The sequence below is a fragment of the Setaria viridis genome, chromosome 9, assembly GCF_005286985.2.
Source record: "Setaria viridis chromosome 9, Setaria_viridis_v4.0, whole genome shotgun sequence".
Lineage (NCBI taxonomy): Eukaryota > Viridiplantae > Streptophyta > Magnoliopsida > Poales > Poaceae > Setaria > Setaria viridis.
The window spans coordinates 45,124,434-45,148,147 of record NC_048271.2 but is presented as its reverse complement, the minus strand read 5'-3'; the positions used below and the strand labels follow the sequence as shown (position 1 = coordinate 45,148,147).

The window sequence follows — 23,714 nt, the reverse complement described above, 5'->3', positions numbered from 1 at the left end:
GGGATGCACCCGGCCGGGTGCACGTGAGCACCACAAGGCCCGGGTGTACCCGATCTTCTCTTGTGATCATCATGTTCTGTAGTCGTACGGAGTGCAACACCTACCAGCTGCCGGTAGTCCGGTACATCATCACGTACATCTTACCCCGTACAATAGCCACCTTTTCCCTTGGTAAAGCCCCAAGTCACGACTCACGAGAAGGCTAGGTAATCCAGTAATCGGGCAACCTCCTCCCAGTGAAACGCTATGGGTTCGGAAGGTTGATTCGCACCTGCCGCAGCGTTGAGCATGTTCCCCCGGAATCGGATCGCCCACATCATTTTACCGAGGGGCCGGCCAGCACGTGCGCAAGCATGGACTGGAGAGAAGAAATCAGCTTTGCGCAGAGCTGCCTGCCACTATCAATGGTGGATGCAGCAGCTCCACTCCGGTGGTGGGATGCGGATGGGATAGAGAGATTCGTTCCATAGCAAGAGGAAACGACGAGCAAGTCTTGCCGGCCGGCCACTGCATGCTCCACGCTTTGCAGTGATCCGTTCGCCTGATACGTGTCGCTGATAACGTACTTTACTCGCTCTGTTTCCTGCGCCGCGTGCAGCGGTGTTGTCTTCCGGTATCGGACGCGACGCCCATCGCGCTTGCGCACGCCACGCCTAACACGATGCTCTTGCTCTGCAGAAGTTGGTTGTGGCATCAGTGGGTCGTGGCTACTGATAGCAACGGGCACATTACCCACGTGGATATGAATGGCACCAGGCAGGTTTACAGATCTGCACCGGTGAGGCAAACTTTGCGGTAAACTTTGTATCCGTGCATGCGTTCGCCGCCCGGCATAAGTAAGAAGTTATGCTCGTGTTCCGTCACCCACGGACACAGTCTACCCGCGAGCACATCCGTACCCGCCGAGCAACCAGGTGGCAGCGGGGATTCGAGCGGCGGTGGTGAGGGGACTGGGGAGGTGGCGGCGTGGAGCGAGGGGCGATGGCCGCCTAGTACCGTGGTGCGGGAGGGAGCGAGCAGGATTGCGACTGTGGGCGTGCGGGAGTCGGGAATTTTTTTTCCCGCTGACACAAACTCAAACCCGCATCCGTGCCCGTGAACACAAAATAGCACTTTTTTTTCCGCTGACACAAACTCAAACCCGCATCCGTGCCCGTGAACACAAAATAGCACTCGTATCCTCACCTTACCGGATTTTTACCCGCGGGTATGTAGGTAATTTGTGCCCATTGCGCCATCCATAATCGTGGGACAATGAGATAATCTAGCTTTGGTCAAATTGACATTGGTCTGATTACCGCCGCAGAGTCCGCAGCTAATAGTACTCGTAACATTTGTCAGGAGCAACACATCTTTAGCAGAGCAAGATCACAATTCACAACTAGATAGGATGATGATAAAACCCACTTGGATAGAAGAAAATGATCCGAGCACAGTACAGACATAACACTCCAGGTCTCAAACTCTCTGCACAGCAAGCACAGATGGCAGGTGCTCAATCAGACAAGCTCACCGAGGAAGAACCCCTCTCACTCCCCTCACTCACGGAAGCAGGACGGACCGACGCACGACAACGGAAACGACTGGAAACTAAACACGGACACGATAGAGACACACCATCACCGCAGATCGATCACGCACGACTTTATTCTAGCAACATAGCAGCAGGAGACCACCACAGGTGGGTGGCTGATCTCTCGGACTCCGGATCATGGTGATGACCAATGCAGCGCCGGGACCGCATATTTCTGCACACGCAAGCAACAATCAGGTGTCATTAATATTCTGTTAACGACATATTAGAAAAATATAGTAATTGAAAAGGAAACGAGGAGATAAGCTATCAGTGTCTACCGACACTCGCTTTGTGAAACTTCTAGTGCGGGTTGGTAAGATGTTCAGAGATTTTCTACTCTCTGAAATCAAGATTCAGGAAAAAAGCAGTGGCAGCTAGTAAGACTGGTGAGACTCCTTACACCAGGGAACGATCTTCCAGCGCTGGTTGTCGCCCTCGCACCACTTCCAGAGCACGATGTTGGTGCCGTCGCGCACCCCGCCGTGGTCCTTGTCGCCGTGGAAGGCGTCGAAGTTGAGGTAGATGTTGTTCACCATGCGGATGCAGCGGAAGCCGTGCCCGACGTCGCGGCTCTCCGTCCACAGCACGGACTCGTCCTGGTAGCTGGGGTTGTACGGCACCAGCTTCACCTGCAATACTCAAGCGCGGCCAAAAAATCATTTCTTGATCCCTCCGATAAAAATACCGACATTTCTTGATCCCTCCGATAAAAATACGACATTTCTTGATCCCTCCGATAAAAATACGACGAGATCAGGAAGGGCAGATAGGACAATGGTTTACCTGGTGACCCTCGCCCTGGGAGTGCTTGATGGCCTCGCCGGTGACCTTGTTGACGAGCGCGAAGGCCGGGTAGCCCTCCTCGTCCTTGATGCTGTTGCTGTGGCGCATGTCCTTGATCCAGTGCTGGTACTCGTCGCGCGGGTTGGTGGGCGCGAGGCAGACGGCGCCGTGGCGGACGGTGACGCTGAACCCCTCGTCGGCCTTGCAGTAGATGCGCACGGTGGGCTCGCCGTGGCCGTAGCCGCCGCGGGGCGCGTTGCCGGCGCTGCCGGCCTCGTCGCCCCACGGCAGGATCTTCCAGCTCTGGTTGTCTCCCTTGGCCCACTCCCAGAGCACGACGGTGGTGCCGTCGTGCACGCCGCCGTGGTCCTTGTCGCCGTGGAGGGCGTCGAAGTTGAGGCGGATGTTGTTCACCATGCGGATGCAGCGGAAGCCCTTGCCGACGTCGCCGCTCTCAGTCCACAGCACGGACTCGTCCTGGTACTCCGGGTTGAACGGCACCAGCTTCACCTGAAAACAAAAAAGGCAGGCAGGCCGCTCAGGTTTCCGATCTCAAAAGAACCAACAAGAACGATGCAGGCAAAGAACTGCCGACGGATCAAATCAAACAGTAAAAGAAACCCAAGATCAGAGAGGGGATCAGGGGAAGAAAGGGGGGGAAACAGTACCGGGTGGGACTGGCCGAGGGAGTGCTTGATGGCGAGTCCGGTGGCTTGGTTGACGAGGGCGAAGGCCGGGTTGCCCTCCTCGTCCTTGACCTGGGAGCTGAAGCGCATGTCCTTGTACCAGTGCTGGTGCTCGTCGCGCGGGTTGGCCGGGGCCAGCACCACGTTGCCGTCGCGGACGGTGAGGCAGTAGCCCTCATCGGCCTTGCAGAAGATCTTGAAGGTGGGCTGGTGGGCGCCGCCGCCGTGGTGGCCGCCGGGAGCCGGGGGGTTCTGGCCGTGGTGGCCGTGGTGGCCGAAGCCGAACATCTTGCTCTCTACGGGCGTCGGGGGTTTTGGGAAGGTTGGGTTGATCGCTTGATCGGGGACAGGAGAATGGATGATTTGGGACGGGGCGAGGAGAAGCTGTGCGCCTTGGGGCCCCATTTATAGATGGAAATGGAGAACATGTGCAGATTTTTACTGCAGACGGTGAAAAGAATCCGAGGTGACTCTGGTTAATGCAGCGACAGATAGCCCGATTGGTTGGGTCCAATATTTGCTCAACCAAATTTCAATTCGAGTCATGTTTAAAAAGCTTGGCTACCAGTTGGTTCATTACCAAGAATTTAGGATGTTAATTTAGGATGTTAATGTTTCTAGCAAATTCATGGCAAGTTACTTTAAATTTTTTAAAGGAAAAGGTATAAATTGTCATATTTTAACTCTAAACGAAGTGAATGCCTAAATTTCTTACCCTAGCTTCAGCATATCTTGATTTTGGTATACCCTCATTTTAGCATGGCCGTATTTTGGCTGAGCAAAAATTGGAAGCAAACCAAGAGCTTTGGTGAGCCACTGTGGACCTGTGAATGCCCTATTTATATGACGGATGGGGCCGGATGGACGGTGTGATAGCTACCATGAATGACCTGTGGGCCGCCGGATCAGGAACGTTCTGGATGCAAGACGTGGGATTTTGTTCGATCTGGGTGATTAGCATTGGTATTTACTTTGGTCGTGTCCTCGAGGCTTGCATGTCAACAGTGTGGCACGTCGCCTACGTGGCCTTGTGGGCTCTTCGCCACATGCCCACACATGTGTTAGCAGCAAACGTAGACGAAGCGCGGGGATTATGATGAGCGGAAGCCGGAAGGTGGATTTGCTTTGGTCTCTTCTCTCCCCTTTAAACAAAGGCCTCTCTCCAGGACGAGAATGATGCGCGCATGTTGGTCACTGATCTCTGTCTGATGCGTGCACCGGACGCCGCATGATTTTGATTAGGAAAAGCTAAACAGCGCTCGGGGTCCTCTTCTGATTCGCACACGATCCCCCGCGATCTCAAGGGGCTCGTCCCCGTCCCGAACGGCAAGCGCTTGCCCTTCTCCTCGTTGGCTGGCTCTGGCTCTGGCTCTGGCCGGAGTCGATCCCCTTTTCCATTTTCCCTGGGGCAGCTCCACCTCCACGGATGGATGCTGTGCATCTGGGGAAAATATTTCCCCGTGCATCTGTGATCCGTCGGACCACCGGCTTTTCTCGAAAAAAACTTTGATTCCGGCAGCGCACGCGTCGCGTCGATGGGCGGTGAAGCCGGTGGTAAAAAATGAAGTGGTGAGCGGATAAGGTCGTGAGATTTCAGATTCCCACCCCCACGCAGCGCACGCGGTTGTACTGCCATCACGCGGCGTGTCCGTCGAGTCCAGAACGTTCGTACGACGCGCCCATGCGGACTCGCTTTTCCTCTCTTCCGGCTGCTCTGCTGCCGTCCCTGATCAGGAGCATGATGAATGATCGCTGATTAGCTGCGCGACGGCTGACGGCTCCACGTACTCCACCCAAAGTCGACCTGCTGCCGTTCGCGACGACAGCCGAGCCATGAACCATGATTGTCTCTCCCCAACCTGAGCTCTTAAGAACGCCTATCATACGTTTTCGAGGCATTTAAAGAATGGTTTCTTTTTTGGAAGATCGTAAAAATATGTGATTATATCGGCATCCATCTGAACTTCAAAGATGTGGTACGTGTTCGGCCGTTGTTCCAGACGGGACGCGCCAGGTATCGCCGTGTCAGGCCGTCAGTGCACAGAGAGCATAGAGCGCATGCAGCGGCTGGACGTGACGTGAAACCCGGGAAGAAGCGATCAGTGGAGGTCGTTCCCGACGACCGGGACCCGAGCCTAATCTGGGCCCCGGATTGCAGGAAAGTTCCGGCTACTTCTCGCTCACAGGTCCAAATGTCCAAGTCCAACGCTCAATCATCGAGATTGACCTTCATCTGGACAACAACGACTACACTGGGTGCAAAGATTGCAAGAGATCATAATGGAATAGCCCGCTCTCTAGCTACTCAGGCTAGAATCTGCAATGTCCCTGTAACTAGCATTTCATTTGCACCTAAAACTGCCGTCACCGTTAAACATGTAATCTGAGTTCAGCACATATCGCTCCTGTAATCTTGTAGATAGAGCCGCCGGCCAGGTTGTTACGATCGTGATTTTAAACCACGATGGAGGTTCTTTCCATCCTATATTAACATGGAAAGCGGCTCCTAACGGGATGACAACGCTTCCATCAAATCTCATATGGTACCAAGAGCCAACCTCTAGATACATCTAGATGGCAAATCCCAGCTCTTCCACCTCCAGCAGGCAAGCCATGGAGTCGCCCCTCGAGCTTCCAATCTCGGAGAAGCTAAACAAGAGCAACCTTATTCTATGGAAACTCCAAGTCCTTCCGGCCATTTGTGGTGCCCAGCTTGAGGGGCATCTTGTTGGCACAGACGTTTCACCGCCGAAGTAGATCAACGTCAAGGCTGGCGAGAAGACCGTCAAAGCTACCAATCCCGAGTATGCAACTTGGGTTGCGCTTGACCAGCAAGTGCTGAGCTACTTGCTCACCACCATGACCCGCGACGTCGTGCTGCAAGTCCCGCAGGCAAAGACAGATGCGGAGCTGTGGGCTGCTGTCGAGGAAATCTTCTCGGCATAGATCCGTGCTCGGGCGATGAACACTCACGTCGTGCTGACCACTCTCAAGAAAGGCAACATGTCCGCTAAAGAGTAGGCAAGATGAAGGCGCTGGCGGACGAGATGGCGGTGGCTGGGAAACCTCTCGATGATGAGGTGAGGAGCTCTCAGCATACATCATGACTGGATTTGATGCGGAGTACAATCCCCTGGCAGTGGCGGAGGGGGGGAGGGCACGGGGGGGCCTAGAACCCCCTGACGGCCTGGCACCCTTGCAGCAGCATGCAGTGACCTGGGCCTCTGCTTGACGCCTTGACTGCCTCTACCCCTGGCACTGGTAGCCTGGTACCACTAGCCCAATACGTTTGTCCCCCTGGCCCCTGGAATACCATGCAAGCAGTCCATTTTACCCCTCTGTTCGTGAATGTTTTTGATGCTTTTTTGTTCGCTTTCGCCCGCCGCCGCCGCATGCTGCTGCTCGTCCTCGCCACCGCTGCGGCATCCTAAGGCCTCGCCCAACCAACTGCCCAAGGTTATCTTGTTTGGCATCGTGATTGAGGGCTTCTTTGGCAGGGCTCCTCGCGGGAGGCTCCGCACGCGGAGCCGGAGCTGGAGCCGCGGAGCCACTTTTTTGACTCCTCCATGCAGGTCTAAAACAGCTCCGGCTCCTCCCAAATGTGCCCAAAAACAGCTCCGACTCGGTGCTGTTTGGTGCGGCTCCGGCTCTTCCGTGTTTCGATAAGCATGTGGAGCCGGAGCCGGAACCCTGCCAAAGGAGCCCTGAATCTTTCTTTCTCCAATTCTTGAATATTTACTCGCCAATAGTGCCGATGGTTTTTGGTTCGATCGGACCATGAAGGCAAGCAGGCTGCTTTTTTGCATCTGACTGACGTGACTTGCTGTTGTTTTCGTCGCCAGGCGCTAGACCGCCAGATGCCCAGATCGGACCGCCGGCGGCGACATCGGCCGCCGCTATCCAAATTGACACTACTGCAGCCCGCAGGTAATCCATAATCATAAATCATCCAGTGGTAATTTATATTGAGAAGTACGATCCTGGTACTAGTCGAACAACTAAATTTAAGTTTATAAATATGTAATTTTATTTTGGTTAAGACTTGTGAAACATACTATTATTATATATGACTAAAACCAGCTCACATAGCTATCAGTTCTATTTTGCTTTGTCCATTGCCCCCCTTACCTCAAATCCTGGCTCCGCCCCTATCCCCTAGCACAGATTCTCAGATTTGAGAGTTGCATGGATCTCCTTCATGGAGGATAATCTCAGTCCTCTGTCAACGTCGTGTCACGAGGAGGACACAGATTTGGAGGCCAAGGAGGGCATGGTCGCGGCAACCCTGGTCATAGGGAGGTCGTGCTCCCAACAACTACGATGGGCGTGGATGAGGCAACTCCAACTCCAGCTCCCCCAACAATTGTGGAGGCAAGAAGCCACGCTTCAACAGCAAGTACCAGGTATGCTTCAAAGGTCACAGCGCAGCAATGTGCTGGCACCGTTTTGATGCAGATTATGCTCCGGATGAGAGGAACGTCAATGCGGCAACGCACGCCTATGGTGTTGACACAAACTGGTACACTGATACCATCGCTACTGATCACGTCACAAGCAACCTCGACAGGCTGACCATCCATGAGAAGTACAACGACAATGATCAGATCCGTACTGCAAGTGGTGAAGGTATGAGCATCAACCATGTTGGTCATGCTGTTGTTCGTACCCCTAATCGCAATTTACATCTAAAAAAATTCTTCATGTTCCCGAAGCTATCAAAAATCTTGTCTCTATTCATAGACTTGCTACTGATAACAATGCATTCCTTGAATTTCACCCTAACTTCTTCTGAGTAAAGGATCAGGCAACAAGGAAAACGCTTTTGGAAGGCAAGTGTAGAGGAGGCCTCTGCCCCCTTCCTTCACCGAGCAAGGAGGCTCCGAGCACGTTCAAACCTTCCACCTCTAGATGGTATAGTAGATTGGGTCACCCATCCTTTCCCATTGTTCAGAAAGTTGTTAGTGAGAATAAACTGCCTTGTGATAGAGAAGATCTTTCTGATTCGGTGTGTAATGCTTGTCAACAAGCCAAAAGTCACCAACTTCCCTATCCCAAGTCATCTAGTATGTCAAAGTTTCCTTTAGATTTAGTGTTTTCAGATGTATGGGGACCCGCTCCTGATTCTTTCGGAAGAAATAAATATTATGTGAGTTTTATTGATGATCATAGCAAGTTTGTTTGGGTATATCTTCTCAAATATAAATCTGAAGTTTTTCAGCGTTTTCATGATTTTCACCATCTTGTTGAAAGACTCTTTAACTGAAAAATTGTTGCTATGCAAACAGATTGGGGTGGGGAGTATGAAAAGCTTAATTCTTTCTTTTAGAAGGTCGGCATCTCCCATCTTGTGTCATGTTCGCACACACATCAGCAGAATGGCGCTGCAGAGCGTAAACATAGATATAATGTTGAGGTGGGTCTCTCCCTTTTGTCTCATGCATCCATGCCTCTCAAGTACTGGGTTGAAGCATTTATTTCTGCCACCTATCTGATTAATCGCACACCAACAAAAAATCAGCGATACTCCACACCATGAGAAATCCGACTACTCCATGTTGAGAGTCTTTGGTTGTGCTTGTTGGCCAAACCTTCGCCCATTTAATACCCGCAAACTTGCCTTCTGCTCTAAACGTTGCGCCAAACTTGCCTTCCATTATAAACGATGCGCCTTTCTTTGATATAGTAATATGCATAAAGGTTTTCAGTGCTTGGACATTGCCACTGGACGCATCTAGATCTCTAGGGATGTAGTGTTAGATGAAAAGATCTTCCCCCTTGCTGAGCTCCATGACAATGCCGACGTTCAGCTACGGGCTGAGATTGATCTTCTCCCTCCATATCTTCTACCATCTATACCTCTTAGGGGTACTGTACTACAGCATACTAACGTGGCTAATGTTTCTAGTGATTTCCGTGTAGAAACTAATCAAAATCCTACTATTTTGGAGGAGCTATCGCATGGACATACACACGAAGAGACTGGCACAAAGCACGAGGCTGATCCCTCTGCAACTAGCACTGCAGTCCCAGGCACATCAGCCCTGGGATCTCCGATCCTCCCTGATGCTACTCATGCGGACATATCCGAGGCCGCCACGCCACATCTCGCGAGCCCTGGGTTCGTCCCACTTGTGTTAAGGGGTCGAATAGGTGCGCCCGCCCGCCCTGCGGTGCGTCGCCAGCGGTGGAGGCTTCGGGATCAACGGCGCCATCCAGACCTGCAGCGCCTGATCCAGCGGCTCCGCGGGATCTTCTACGCCGCAGTCCTCTACACCACCATCTATTGCTCCAACTCTGAGTCATCCCAGAATACGGGCGCAAGGGGCATTCGCAAGCCCAAACAAATACCGATGGCACAATCAGGTATGGTTTGTCTATAATATCTGATGAACCTAAAGATCTGCATACATCACTAGAAGATTCAAATTGGAAACAAGCCATGGATGTTGAACATATGACCCTAATGAAGAAAAGATGCGGTACCTTGTTCCACCAAAGGCAGGGAGGAATATCATCGACTGCAAATGGGTTTGTAAAATTAAAAGGAAATCAGATGGGTCGATTTGATAGGTACAAAGCACGTCTAGTCGCAAAGAGGTTTAAGCAACGATATGGAATTGATTATGAGGACACTTTCAGTCCTATGGTCAAAGCGGCTAGTATCAGACTTGTGCTCTCTATTGTTGTATCAAATGGATGGTGTCTTCGCCAGCAAGATGTTCATAACGCATTTCTTCATGGTCTCCTTGAAGAAGAAGTGTTCATGAGGCAACCACCTGGGTATGAAAATCAACACCAACCGAATTATATTTGCAAATTGGATAAAGCTCTTTATGGACCGAAACAAACCCCACGGGCTTGGTACGCACGGCTCGGTATAAAGCTGCAAAGTCTTGGGTTTAAGCCTTCTAAAGCTGATGTGTCTCTTTTCTTTTTCAACAAAGGAGGAGTAACTATCTTTCTATTAATCTATGTTGATGATATTATTGTTCCAAGTTCCTCACAGCAAGCTACAACAACACTACTGCAAGACCTCAAGATGGAGTTCGCGTTGAAAGAGCTTGGAGAACTTCATTATTTCCTAGGGATTGAGGCCCAGAAGAGTGATGCAGGGATTTTGTTGACACAAGAAAAGTACATCTGATCTCCTAAACTGAGTAGGGATGATTAATTGCAAACCTATGAACACACCAATGTCGGCCACTAAGAAACTCTCAGCATATGAAGGAGAGCCCCTTGGTCCAGCCGATGCATCTCAATACACGAGCATAGTAGGAGCCCTTCAGTTTTTGAAATTGACACGGCCAAATATATCTTTTGCAGTGAACAGGTGTGTCGGTTCCTTCATGCGCCCACCACTATTCATTGGAGTGCGATCAAACATATTGTAAGGTATCTAAAGTTTACATCGTCTATAGGAGTCAAGATACACATGTCATTGTCTACACTTGTGAGCTCCTTTTCAGATGCAGACCGGGCACAAATGTGTTGATGATCGCCGGTCTACTGGAGGCTTCGCAGTTTTCTTGGGGTCTAACCTCATATCATGGAGTGCCCGAAAACAAGCCACAATATCCGTGTCAAGTACCAAAGCTGAGTATAAATCGATGGCCAATACAACAGCTAAAGTAATGTGGGTGCAAACTCTATTAACCGAACTTGGCGTGAAGGCTCCAGGGGCAACTCGGCTGTGATGTGATAACTTTGGTGCAACATATCTTTCGGCTAATCCCGTGTTCCATGCAAGGACAAAACACGTAGAAGTTGACTTCCATTTTGTCAGAGAACGAGTATCTCAAGGACTCCTGCAGATTCGGTTGGTGTCTACACATGATCAAGTCGCCGACGCAAGTATCTCAAGGACTCCTGCAAATTCGGTTGGTGTCTACACATGATAAGTCGCCGACGTGTTTACAAAACCTCTTCCAGTTCGCCAGATAGAGAAAATTAGATACAATCTCAACTTAGATAAGTTGTGATTGAGGAGTGTTAAACATGTAATCTGAGTTCAACATGTATTGTAACAACCTAGTGCTGGTTAGTTGTAGGATATATCTCTTGTAATCTTGTAGATAGAACCGCTGGTCAGGTTGTTACGATCGTGACTTGTAAACCACGGTGGAGGTTCTTTCCACCCTATATTAACAGGCGAATCGACCCTAACGGGGTAACAATCACAACAACCGCCCAATTGGCAGTTGTTGAGGCGCAGGCGCCGCATCTTGTATCCTCAGATCATTATGATCTCACTGATCATTTACTCTGTTAAGTTTTAATGGAAGTTCATATAAAGAAATGCTTAACCATCCAGGGGGTAAAAAAAGAATTGTTCCGTTGCTTCTCTGGTCGTCACTTGTACGAGTAGTGTCGCTGCTGTTTCAATTACTGATATCATTACTAGTCCGTACGTCATGCTTTAGTGGAGTTGGTGGGAAGGTAGCTTTTGTCCCGTAACATGTAAATGAGGCATCAATGGCCTGACTACAGTTGAATCTGTGGTCCGGCGCGGCTGGCTGCGTCCGGCGACTCGGGGAATCCGGACGATGGGAAAACTGGAAAAGGACGTGCTACTATTCCACTCGGAACCTAGCCTTTCAGCTTTCGGCTGCATTGCTACTTGCTAGCAGTCCGTGATTTACTGGAAAGTTAAGTTGACACCCAGACACCGAGCGTCCTTGTACGTATCTTACTAGAGTAGTGAACTAGTGATGAAGGTTCGCTTGCTCAGATACCTCATTCCATGATTTTTTAGGTTGAGTTCCCATTATATTTAGGCTCTGTAATTTTGGACATGAAACTGACTGGGTTTTGCACGGCCCATATAGTCACTTTAAGGAACGCGGGCCGCTTGCGTTGGAAAATGGGCTGGAAATGAGAGAACAGGCCCACTTCAATAGATCCGTTCCGTCATGGCCCACTCCAACAGTGAATGTTAGCCTGCAAATGAGGGGACGGGCCTGCCTGACATACTTCTTGTTGACTTGTTTGTACAAAGCAACAACGAAAGAACAGCCCAACAAATCGTCACATGGATCTCTCCCTCTCTCTTTTTTTTTTTGGGCGGGGCGGGGGGAGGTGGGGCGGGCAAGATCCCTCCCTCTTTAACAGGTACACACTCCACTGCGGCGTAGACGCGTATTCCACTGAGAGATCAACAGATGTTACCCTTTTCCACACTAAAAGAACTCATCAGTCCATACAAACCACATTCTCCAAATCATGTGACATCAGGACCATACCCGCTCCCCGGGCTCGTTACAGTCACGTGTTTTCACCCTATTTTATTTTCCCCTGCCAACCGCATCCCCGCTCTCTTTTCCAGCTACGGAGGGAGTAGAAGCCAAGTTCCGAACACCCTACCCGCTATAAACAACCCATAAATTCATCATCACAAAAAGGCACGCCCACTACTACCCTCGAGACCCAGCGTGCCCGTGAAAACATTCCTTCGTGCTCAGGCTCCATTTCCACCACCGATAACATAACACCCTAACTGAAAAAAGGCAACAAGAACAATCATGAAGCGGATAAGTTTAGCACCAAAGATAACATATCAAATGCGCAAGCCAGTCAGCCAGTGAGCGATTTTCTCCTTTCGATCCGCTTCTGCATGCGCCCTCTGTTTCCTTGCTCAGCTACATCTCCATTGACCCCTAGCGTTTCTGGGACCAGGATCGCGGTGCGCTGGACCGATTCTAGTAGCCCGTGGAAGAACCTCACGGCAGCAGCCGGTCCTCGTCACCCTGACAGCTCCCCAACTGTAAAATATACAGCGGCTAGCACCTGGTCTGGATGGAAATGCTTGGCTCTCCTGATGGGGGACGAATGGCAGATTACAGGTGCACATCAGGTGTGTCCCATTTCTGAATGTTTAATTGGCAGCAGCATATGGTGACGACATCCGCACGACCGCACTGGCCAGTAGATTGGAGATGCGTGAGAGACAGGTAGGGTAGTGCCGCCGTTTTTTTTAAGTCTTTTTTGAAAGATACTCACAGATACATCCCTAGAGGTATCCTTTTAAAATATAGATCCTGACCTCGGCGCTGTATCAATTGGCGCTGAGATTACACGTCTCGGCACCATGGTCATTGGCGTCGAGGTCCAGGGTCATTTTTTGCGTGTCGTTGACGTGGCTGCCTCCGTGGCGCGGACATGGCATGAGCTCGGCGCCGTGGATCTTGACGCCGAGCCGCATCCACTGCCCCCTCAATACGTGTCGCGACCCCTTAATAGCTCAGGGCTTCAGCAAGCGGGCCTCGCTCTGGATCAGGATCCCCGTCTCATCTCCCATGATCCCATCCCATTACACACCGGCCGGCATTATTGCCGCGGGCACCCGCGCCTCCCGCAGCACGGCAGCAGTGACGACATCCCACCATGCCCACGCCTGCATGCCTTCCCTTTGTCCTCGTTCGTCGGTCGCCTCCCACCACAGCGCCGCCAAACAGCGACGGCCTGTTCCGTAACGACTGACGAGTAGGGGTCAACTGGTTGCGAACTCTCGATTGGCTCCGGAGTCGGGAGAGACCAAACTGGGCACTCGACCACAACGGACTTGGAGAGAATTGTAGGATTTCCATATGAAATCCTAATGTTCAGGTTCATGTAGCTTTCTCCTTGGTTTTGGCTGCGGCCCTGCATCGAGCTAGTTAGTGATAGCGATCATCTATCCAGAGCTGGGCGGCTCGGCGCCAAGATCTATGGCGCCAAGCTCCGCCGCGACGATCGTGCTCTGTGAGGCAATCTCCTGGCTCCTCATCTACCGCACCGCCACCTACAACTCCCTCCGCACCTCCATCAAGCGCCACTCCCGCAAGCTTGACGCCATGAAGTTTGGCGCCGGCTCCTCCACCTCCTCCTCCGGCAGCGGCGGCGGCGGATCTTCCTCCGCGCAGCCTGCCTCGCGGGCCAAGAAGATGGACCGCGTCGAGACAAGCCTCAAGGACGGAGCTCTCGCTCGCCAAGCTCAAGTCAGGCACCGTCATCGCCGTTGTGCTCTTCGTCGTCTTCGGCCTCCTCAACTCGCTCTTCGAGGACCGCGCCGTCGCCAAGCTGCCTTTTGCGCCCGTGCCGCTTGTCCAGAGCTCGGCGTCAAGATCCACGACGCTGAGCTCAGGGTCTATGTTTTGAAAGGATGCCTCCATGAGCGTATTTGTGAGTATCTTAGAAAAAAGAAGGCTAAAAAACAAAAATTAGGTAGTGGGGTGGTATCGGCCGTGCGAGCTGCTTGCCTGCCGAAATGGGAAAGCAGCGAGGTGGTGGAGCAAGGAATATACCCTGGAGCTCCGGTGCGGAAATGGTTAGACTACGCTCCAACTCTTTATCTTTGTTATTTTCTGGAGGTTCCAGGGGTTTCAGGATTCTTACCACCTTCACTTTTCAAAGCTTATCTGCATGGGAGATAAATTAAAGCACGAGCTAGAATGGCCATTGTTTACTCCGGTTAATTAGGACAGCGAAGAATCAGAGGTTAATTTGACGTTCCAGTAGTAGTCTAGTACCTCGCTTCCGTAGCGTGCGCGGCAGGGAAAATTTTGCTTGTGGATAAGCATCTTCGTTCGTGTGGCTTACTACCACCATTAAACTAACGGGTTAAAAAGTACTACCACCAGTAATCTATCTGCAAAACCCGAATGGTTGAGGGATGCTTCTCGTTTCATTGCGTACGTGTCGATTTTCTTTTTCCAGCTACTCCGTCAACAGCTGGTAAGATTTTTTTTTACTAAATAGCATTCGTAGCGCCTGCAACCGCTATTGCTACAAGGTAGCGGACCTAAAATAGCATGTTTGGACTTAGCGACCGTTATTATCCGCTATTGCGGCCGCTATTGCTCATATTAGACTGCTGTTCACTACATTTATGATTGAGGTGATATATGAGCATGAATCAAATAGTAATAATAATGTTTAAAATGATTATTCAGGTAGTCACAAAGGATTATGGGATGAAAAATGAATTTTTTTATTTATTGATATGAGAATTTAATATTAATATGTATCTATACACCTTAATTATATATATTTATTTGTGATTCTTACCTTGAAATGTAATGGCTAAATTAAAATTTTAACTTTTTTAAAAGTAAACTTGATGTTAATATTCATGCTCTAAAAATATGACTATTTTGAAATTCCACTATTTGGACTTACCGTCCGCTATAGCACCCGCTATCCGCAATATGTTACACCGATCCTAATCCACTACCATACTGCTAAACGCTATTTAGTACCTTGGTTCCTGGTCATAAGTTTCAGTAAAATACTCAAGTTTTAACATTCAAAGCAGAATGGTAGTAATGGGAAGTTAGGAACTAACAGAGCCGTAAAAAACTTCAACACACCCACCTCAAATCCAACTAACCAAGCTTTTTTGCATGAAGTCCACCGATTTGACGCTTCAATGGAGATCCACCTATCATTATCTTGATTCCCAGCTGACAGAGAATCTCCTCCAGTAATTTTCGTCAGCTCTCCTCCTACTCCTGGCTCCTAGCTCCAGGGGCCCTGCATAGACGATAGACCCCACCCAGAGCCGCCAAAACGGTGTCCCGGTTTTGTTCTGTTCGGTGACGCCGACGTCGCGGGACTTGTTGATGTGCAAGAAATATTCCGATGCTTCAGTGACCGGGCGAGATTCTGCATGCACACTTGCACTACAGGCACTCAGGCAAGGCCTCTTTCACCCATCTTAAGAAGGCTTTTGAGCCGGAAAAAGAGGCTCTCATCCGCCACCTGAACCGAAAACTACATGCCATCAGCAACTTGCCTGCTTTGGCCAATTATTAAATTTCCGGCCTCCATCATTTCTCTCTTTTCCTTTCCTTACTTCCTTGTCTTACCCTTGTTCTGAATGGACAATTATCTTCCCCAAGCAAGAGTTATAGCTGGCCCTGGTAATTCATTTTCACTCTGTGTTTGAGTGACACCTGTGTAGCACTTTAGTTATCTATGATGTAATTCTGATAAAGCCGTTATGTATAAGTATAAGCACGATATATAACCCCTTTTCCCTGAGGAACATTTAAGCACGGCATAATTAAATGATGGATGCCAGTGAAAAATTGCATTTGATCAATGTTTTACATATAGGTATATGAGCAAATAAAGCCGGTTGGATATCAACATCTTTCTCCTGTTCTGGACTTCCAGTACGTCGATCTCAAAGCCTTATCAAGCCCTATCTAGCTAGCTTTGTAGTAGCACTAAGCTTGAGTACATAGTAGCATACTATGGGGCCTGTTTGGTTCCTCTTGCTAAACTTTAATTGCTAAATTTTAGTTGCTAAACTTTAGCAAAAGTTGTTTGGATACTCTTGCTAAAAGGCATTTAATGAGATGTAAAAAGACCTATCTACCCTTATTAAAGGTGCGCAGGAGGGGGAGACAAACAATAAATGAGGGGTATAGGTTGTCCAACCCACCTTTTAGCAAGTTTTAGCAACCAAAAACTTGCTAAAGTGCTAAACTTTAGCAACTCAACTTTAGCAAGTTTTAGCAAGGGTGTTTGGCAGTTTAGCAGCTAAAAGTTGTTAAACTTTAGCAACTAAAGTTTAGCAAGGTGGAACCAAACACCCCCTATGTACAGGAGAACAAAATGTTTACACACCACAAACCCAATCAACTATGGTGTCCCTAGTTGACACTACTACTGGAATCTACAAGTACAATCCCTTTACCCATATATTAACCATTTCTTTATGTTTCTCCGCCCTATATTTAGAGCCCAATGTTCAAATCCCAATTTAATGCTCGAGTATAGTAGCTTTCAGTGGAGACCAATCTGTCAGTTCATCCCCGTGTTAGAATGGAGCAGCATGTGGTGGCCCAGGGACCCCTGCAGCCCGTTGCCTATTTGGAACGTTGCACCAAAGCAGGAGCCGTTCGGTTTCTTCGCTGCAGATGCCGTGCCGGCGTTAGTACTCGTCTCCGATGATCTCTTGCGCTTGCCGGCAGCGCCGTCGCCCGCGGCGGCCGACGTCGAGGCAGACGAATCCATCTGCGGGATCGTCTGCCCGTGCATGCTGTTGACCAGTAGCTGGCTCGTGACGGGGTGGCCGAGGAGAGTGGCGCCGGCGTGCTGGTGGTGATGGTGCTGCTGATCGAGCCGCGCCATGTCCGGGACGACGCTGCCGGCGTCCTCGAAGAAGTGCGCCAGCGAGGGATCGTTGAAGAGCTCGGAGAGGGATGGGATCCTGGGCATCCTCTGCGCGGCGCCGGCCGCGGCCTGCAGCGCCGGGTACGCGCCCTGCACGAGCATGGCGGCGCTCGACGACGCGGCGTAGGGGTTCTCGTCGAAGCCGCCGCACGGCTCGTCCTGCTCGTGGTCGGAGAGCGGCGGCACCGCCATCGGCGACGCGTGGCTGGTCTTCTTGTAGATCCGGCACAGCACCCAGTCATCCAGCTGCACCATGCGCAGACGATCGAGATCGCACAAGTAATTAGAAATAGGATTCGGGATTAAAATAGCTAATGCCACACAGATCGGGCGCAGATGAATCAATCATCAACACGTACGCGTCGCGCCTATCATTGTCGGATCAATTGACTTGGCGCAACCATGCCAAGTATGCCTAAAGAACATTTCTTTAAGAACGCCACAAAATTATTAAAGCGGCTCTTGCGTCCATTTGCAAGCCACACACCGATGCGATAAACAATATTGACGTGCCACGAACCCGCATCAGAAACATCGCCAGAAAAGATCAGGCCATCAGGTTGCAAATAGTAGCGCAACCGTGCATGCGCAAGCAGTGAAAAAGTATGCAACTAGCCGACATGATGCTGACTACTACATGTAGATGAACATGGCAAAAGCCAAGGGGGTCTAATCATCATTTGTTCTTTGATTTCACCTAGTCTCTTCATGCATATGCAAAAGCTTGCTAGGGAGTTGGCGATTGGATTAGGTACGTACCCTCATGGAGGCGTTGCGGAACTTCATGGGGCGGTAGGTGTGGCCGGCCTGGGCGTCGGCGGCAAGGCGGTACTCGTGCATGATCCAGTTGGTCTTGGTGCCCTTGGGCGGGCGGCCCTTGTAGAAGACGAGCGCCTTCTTGACGCCTACGCTCTCGCCGGTGGCGCTGCTGTGGATGGGCTTGTCGGTGCCGGTGGCCTTCCAGTAGCCGGAGCCCGCGGCGCGGTTCGGCCGGATCCCGTTCGGGTACTTGCGGTCGCGCGGGCTGAAGAAGTACCACTCCTTGTCCCCGTACGCCGCCCTTGCTGCAAAGCACGATCGAAAGCAAAATTAGTCCTCGATTAAATTACTGGTCTCGTACGGATAGATCAGTTAGCGAAGCGGAGGGCAAGTGGGGATCGATCAGGTCAGGTGCGTGCGCGAATGATCATGGTATGCATGATGTGAGTGCAAAGGCGCGGGGAGGGGGTACGAACATGGCAGGTCCCATGGATCGAACTTGTAGATGTCGACGTCGGCGATGATGTCGACCGGGCACCCCGCGTTGCCGGCGCGGTTGCGGAGGTAGTGGAGGATCAGCTCCTCGTCCGTCGGGTGGAACCGGAAGCCGGGCGGCAGCATCGTCGCCGGGTTCGCCATGATCATCGGCACACCCCCGGCCTAGCTAGCTAGTACACCTGCTCGATCGACAACGAGGCGATCGCGACCCCTACAAAACCCTAGCTGCCAGCCTCGACCGCTGATTCACTTCCCAAGAAAGCTCCTGCTAATCAAGCTACGGGGGCTGAGAGAGTAACTGGTGAACTAAAAGCTCGCGCCCTCGAGGAGGGGGAGGGAGGGAAGGAGAGAAGCTTAGCAAGAGCTAATGAGAAATGGAGGGCTGGAATTTTTGGGGACGGGAGGGGAGGGCCTGCTTATAAGCACGCGGATTCTTGTCCGCTTGCGTGCGTGACGCCGCCTGCTGGCGCACGGCCCCGGTGGTGGAATGGATCCGTGAGCCGCCGAGGGGCAGTTTAGCAGAAGGCAGAGACGAACGGGGTGGGGGAAGGGAATGGCCAGCCCGTGCTGCGTGCCTGCGTCCTGTGGCTATCGTTGGATCGCTATTCCTCCCCGCGCAACGGCGCAACCACGTCCGGCGTGATAGCACCGGGGATTGGTGGGGAGGGGGCCCCGTGACGGGAGCCGCTGGAACTCGCCTCGCGCCGGCACGTGGTGGCGTTGGCGGCCGATGCTTCCAGTCCAGCAAGCGACTGACTGGGGCAGGGGCAAGGGGTTTCTTGGCACATACCATCGGGGGCGGAATCCCCCAACCCCACCCATGGCATCCTTGTGGCCAGCGGCAGCGGGAAAAGACGCGCCGAACTAAATTATTCAACCACAGTAGGGTTCAATGAAACATATAATGGAGTGGCAACTTGGTTGTTTCAAAATTCATTTCGTGTGTCAAGTACTTCGATAAATACAGATTGACAAATGGACCAAAGGACAATGTTAATATGAGAAAAATAACCAAAGTACGAACACGCATGGAGCGTGCATATGTTGACAGATATGAACGTAGGTCTAGTCGTGAGGCCCAGGTCATAGATTTAGCTCGGCTCAGGGATGCAGCGGACAAACAAGGATGCTACTGCAAGATTTCTTTGCTAGAGCCTTTTTGGGTAAGAAGGGCAAGACTGCAAGAGGGACCATTTAAGATGTAGGTTAATCTGGAAGAACAGAGAAACACACATGCAGTCTTACCATGTCTTAAACTTTATCATGTACCGAGATCATGCTTCTTCCTTTTACCTTGTAACTTGTATGGCTGCATGTGGTACATAGTCCAGCTTTTTTTTCCCCGTCTGTGATGAGGGTTAAACCAGCGGTTTTGATGCTTGTTTTCATGTCTAATCTACCTAGTCAATTTTTTAGTTTTGATGATGCCCACGAGGCATTTTGGTAAAATAAAAAAAATGAACTTAAATTTTGCACCATAAAATGTTTATCGTTTTCGACACACTAATACGTAACATCAAAAGCTACTTGTGAACTCGATTGCTTGTCATCTTGTTCGTCGAATAACTACTCAACATGTACAATTTCGTTTTTATTGACTCTTGATTCTTGACCGACTGATTAGTTTCCATGAAAAGACGTGTATGGTCTTTGTCTATCGAAAAGCCAAAACCCCAGGTGCAGCTCCAGCTTATCCCCGGAGAGGTGAAGAGTAATTACCCATGTGGCGGCCTTATGTGGACAATTGGACAATTCGCTCCATCACGTGTTAAGAAATCCGAGGGATATAACATACTATTTCTCCGCTAAATTTCAAATGAGGTGTGTCCTGTCATAGCCGTGTAGAGTTAGGTTTTTCGCTACTAAATTTCAAATAAAGCTATACTATACATGTACTAGGTATATAGGTTTTGTTCTGAAGTAAAAGAGGTGTGTTTCTCAAAGTACAAAATTCATCCTAGGATTTCTTGGGTCAAATTTAATTTTGATGATTAAATGTAAATAAGTTATTTTATACTGGTTTTCTTGCACCAAAAGCATTGCCAAATCATCATAACGGAATCGAACGTCTCCGTAGAGTTTACAAAAATAAAATAAAATCAAGCAGACACGTGTAGTAGCGTGCTCGCCACACCACAATACCAAACACCCGCACAAAACTAACCCACAGAATTACAAGTCTAATTAATGCCAATAAGCAAAGTGATTAAAAAAACTGATCTTTATCCCAAACACGCGCGTTGGAGACCCGTGGCGGCCCCGCACGCCCGGTCGATCCATCTGCTGCCTGGGCTCGCGGTGGAGAAGCACCGGGGCCCCTCCACCCTCACGTTTCAGGCAAACCCGTGGCCTGATGGCGTGATAATCTTGCTGGCGACGAGCAAAGATCAGTAGCTTTCCGTCGAGCCGCAGACGGAATTAGCAGCTGGATATTCGTGTGGCTGGCTGAGTTTAGGAAGAGGGCGTGGTTATCCTGATCGTAATCACTGAGCGAACGTAGCTGGCGGCCGGGGTCGCATCGATCTATCTGTCAACCCGTGTCGCTGCCATTGCCAGTGCTATGCTGCTACTATTCTTAGCAGCTAGCCAGTCCGATGCAATATAATGATCTCTCAGGACGCTCAAGCTCAATCATGCGCTCGCCATCACTGGCCAGTGAGAGAGAGGCGAGGCGAGGGGCCTAAAAATGGAAGGGCACCGGCCGCCCCGCGCCGGGTTCAGTCAGTCATCGGCGTGAACAGCGACGTCGCGGGCGGGGGCTCTGTGCCGCGCGCGATCGATCGGCCATCGGCGGGGCGGGCGGACGTCGCCATCGGCGGAATAGAATGGAATTCCATATCGAGTAACTTTGCGGTCGTCGTCGCGCGGTTCGCCTCGTCGCTGTCGAGGCACGTGTCGACCGCCGGCCGCGCCCCCGAGCGCCCATCACGCTGGCGACGGGGATGACGGCACCGGTTTGTCTTCGCCCGACGCGCACCCGCGCGCATGCAGCACGGCCACGGAGAAGGAGATCGATCGCATCGCCTCCGCCGTCTTCGTCTCCCGCGTCGAGGGCGGCGCGAGCACTCCGGCCAGCCGCCCGGCTGCCAACGTGCCGCGCCGCACGGCGGCGGCAGCGGCCAGCCGCGCGAGCGATTACAACACGGGAGGTCTGGGAGAGGGAGAATGTTAATCTGCTTGGGAACTCGTTCGATCCCGGTTAGTTCTTTCTGCAAGTAAATGAACGTGGTGTGGCGTAAAACGTGAAGGAGAGCAGGTACACGTAGAAAGACGTGTGAGGGCGACGCGTATCTACCGAGTTCTCTCTTCTCGCCACCTCCCCCCACCATTATCGTCATCGTTTTTCTCTCGACAGGGAGAGGCAAAGAGCCACTATGTGCTAAAACGGTCGTTTACCATAAACACGGCGATTAGACCGCTCATTTGATGATTGCCGTTTCGACAAGACTTCGATTAGACTGATCAATGTTATCTTGACTGTCAGCCCGGAATATTTAGGTTAGATAATGTCAGCGAGAATATTGAGCAATGCTTAAAGGGACATCACTTTCGAAATGTGATCACTATTTCTTAATCGGGATCTCTGGTGGGCCTAGGATATTTAGGCTAGGTATGCGAATATCGTTAGTACTAGCTTATATATACCCGTTGATGAATAAGAGAGACAGAGGAAAAAGAAAGAAAGATATAGGTTCAGGAATCATGGTAATGAAATCTATATATAAATTAAAGATAATACAGATTGTTTGGGGCAAGATACAAAGCCTAGTTATTCAGCACTGAGTACTGATTTAAAAACCAAGTCAGCTCACCTTTTGTTGTGTTACATGCACATATATATGTGATATACACCCCATGTTAATTTAATTTACTAGAAGAGTGCTTAGGTTAGAGGCTCGCCAGCAACCTTCTGACAAGCTGATGCTCGAGGCGGCAAGCTTGCTCGAGGTCTACTCGTTGGGCAGCAAGTTCACCTGGTGAAATTCTCATTCTTACTTTCTCTGAGGAAAAACATGAACTGAAATGGTCAAACTCAAACCTGATGCGGTCCTGTTGCTCTTCTGTCGATTAGACTTGTGCACTTTCTCTCCTTACCCTTTTCTTTATTAAAACTGATGTGCTTTTGTATTTAACAGGTATCAATAGCCAAATATTATGTCATGGTCTTATTTTTATAAAATTTCATTGAAATTCGTTTTATAAAATGGCTAGGTTATACGAATTACAAATACATTGGAGACAAGGCCAAAAACTGTGTGTTGAAAGCCCCTGCATTTCTCCTTTTCCTTTTTATCGAGGGCAATGCAATATGTACTGCTCTTGATAGTTCTACATCTAAAAATATTGTCTACTCCTAAAAAATCTCTGCATCTAAAAATTAGTGTACGACTGCGGCACGAACCAGATTATACTTTTACCATTCTTGATCTCCCGGGCCTCTGGTGCTTGTTGATCGAGGAAGCCGTCCAAGTCAAGGTTGGACTGGGCCGGGCCTTTGGAGGACAGAGAGTTACAGTACAAGACAAAAGCTGTAGCCTGTAGCTTTGAGTTCAGACTTTGCTGGAGGTGTGCAAACTGTAAAGCGTGCTGCCTGCCTGCCCAGAAGTCCGCCCGTGATTATCCGAAGCTCCCCACCAGCTGGTATTCCCACACGCGCGCGCAAAAACCTTGAGAGGACCGGGCGACCGGCCGGCATATCCGACGGGACAATCCCTGCGGCGTACGGCCACACGCCTCTCTCTTGGGATCGAGTCAGAAAGAGAACGCAGACGCAGGTGAGGTGTGCATGGATACGGCGGGGTGATGATGCGGGAGAGAGCGACGTCGTCAGATGCGAGAAGATTTCAAAGAACCGAGGGCAAACACGCGACCAGGACGTGAGACTTTCAGTTGGAACGAGGTCGATCGGAACGCCGAACGCGCGATATGCTGATGAACCGCTTGGGTATTAACGTGGAAAGATGTATATATACATATCGACCATACGCTAGCTAGCTCTAATATATAGCATGAGCAGTCAAGATTTTTCAAATATAGTTACACCTGGAAATATAGTTTGCTCTGAACTACCCACGCATGCATGTGCAGTGAGAGGCGAATGATTCTTGTGCGTCAGTGTGTGTTTTGGTTGGAAACCACGTACAGGCCGTGCCGGGCACTTGTTTTTCCAAAGGAGTACACCTGCAGCTTTTGCACCACCGGATCGATCGAGCGCTTTTCTCCGCGTGAAAATGCGAGCACTTGGGCGTGGAAAA

The 23,714-nt window shown here is 50.4% G+C and overlaps 2 protein-coding genes and 1 pseudogene across 2 annotated transcripts; 1 reads left to right on the top strand and 2 right to left on the bottom strand.

Moving 5' to 3' along the window:
- Nucleotides 1-1,391: 1,391 nt before the first annotated feature.
- On the bottom strand, nucleotides 1,392-3,465 carry LOC117839810 (ricin B-like lectin R40C1). Its single transcript, XM_034720236.2, has 4 exons — nucleotides 3,028-3,465; nucleotides 2,360-2,869; nucleotides 1,977-2,205; nucleotides 1,392-1,748 (listed from the first exon to the last, which is right to left on the bottom strand). Coding segments are annotated over exons 1-4 (1,164 nt in total). The 5' UTR covers nucleotides 3,451-3,465; the 3' UTR covers nucleotides 1,392-1,746.
- A 4,010-nt stretch (nucleotides 3,466-7,475) lies between these two features.
- On the top strand, nucleotides 7,476-14,568 carry LOC117835728 (uncharacterized; annotated as a pseudogene).
- A 1,874-nt stretch (nucleotides 14,569-16,442) lies between these two features.
- Nucleotides 16,443-18,980, bottom strand: LOC117836318 (NAC domain-containing protein 58). Its single transcript, XM_034715722.2, has 3 exons — nucleotides 18,438-18,980; nucleotides 17,962-18,266; nucleotides 16,443-17,448 (listed from the first exon to the last, which is right to left on the bottom strand). Exons 1-3 carry the CDS (start codon nucleotides 18,604-18,606, stop codon nucleotides 16,831-16,833), a joined length of 1,092 nt encoding a protein of 363 aa, XP_034571613.1. The 5' UTR covers nucleotides 18,607-18,980; the 3' UTR covers nucleotides 16,443-16,830.
- Nucleotides 18,981-23,714: the final 4,734 nt, after the last annotated feature.

Coding starts and splice junctions, on each gene's coding strand:
- LOC117839810 (XM_034720236.2), bottom strand. CDS start 3,450: ATGGGGCCCCAAGGCGCACAGCTTCTCCTCGCCCCGTCCCAAATCATC. Junction 2,870..3,027: donor CCCTCGGCCAGTCCCACCCG/GTACTGTTTCCC, acceptor TTTTGTTTTCAG/GTGAAGCTGGTGCCGTTCAA. Junction 2,206..2,359: donor CCCAGGGCGAGGGTCACCAG/GTAAACCATTGT, acceptor TGAGTATTGCAG/GTGAAGCTGGTGCCGTACAA.
- LOC117836318 (XM_034715722.2), bottom strand. CDS start 18,606: ATGATCATGGCGAACCCGGCGACGATGCTGCCGCCCGGCTTCCGGTTC. Junction 18,267..18,437: donor CGATCCATGGGACCTGCCAT/GTTCGTACCCCC, acceptor CGTGCTTTGCAG/CAAGGGCGGCGTACGGGGAC. Junction 17,449..17,961: donor TCCGCAACGCCTCCATGAGG/GTACGTACCTAA, acceptor CGCATGGTGCAG/CTGGATGACTGGGTGCTGTG.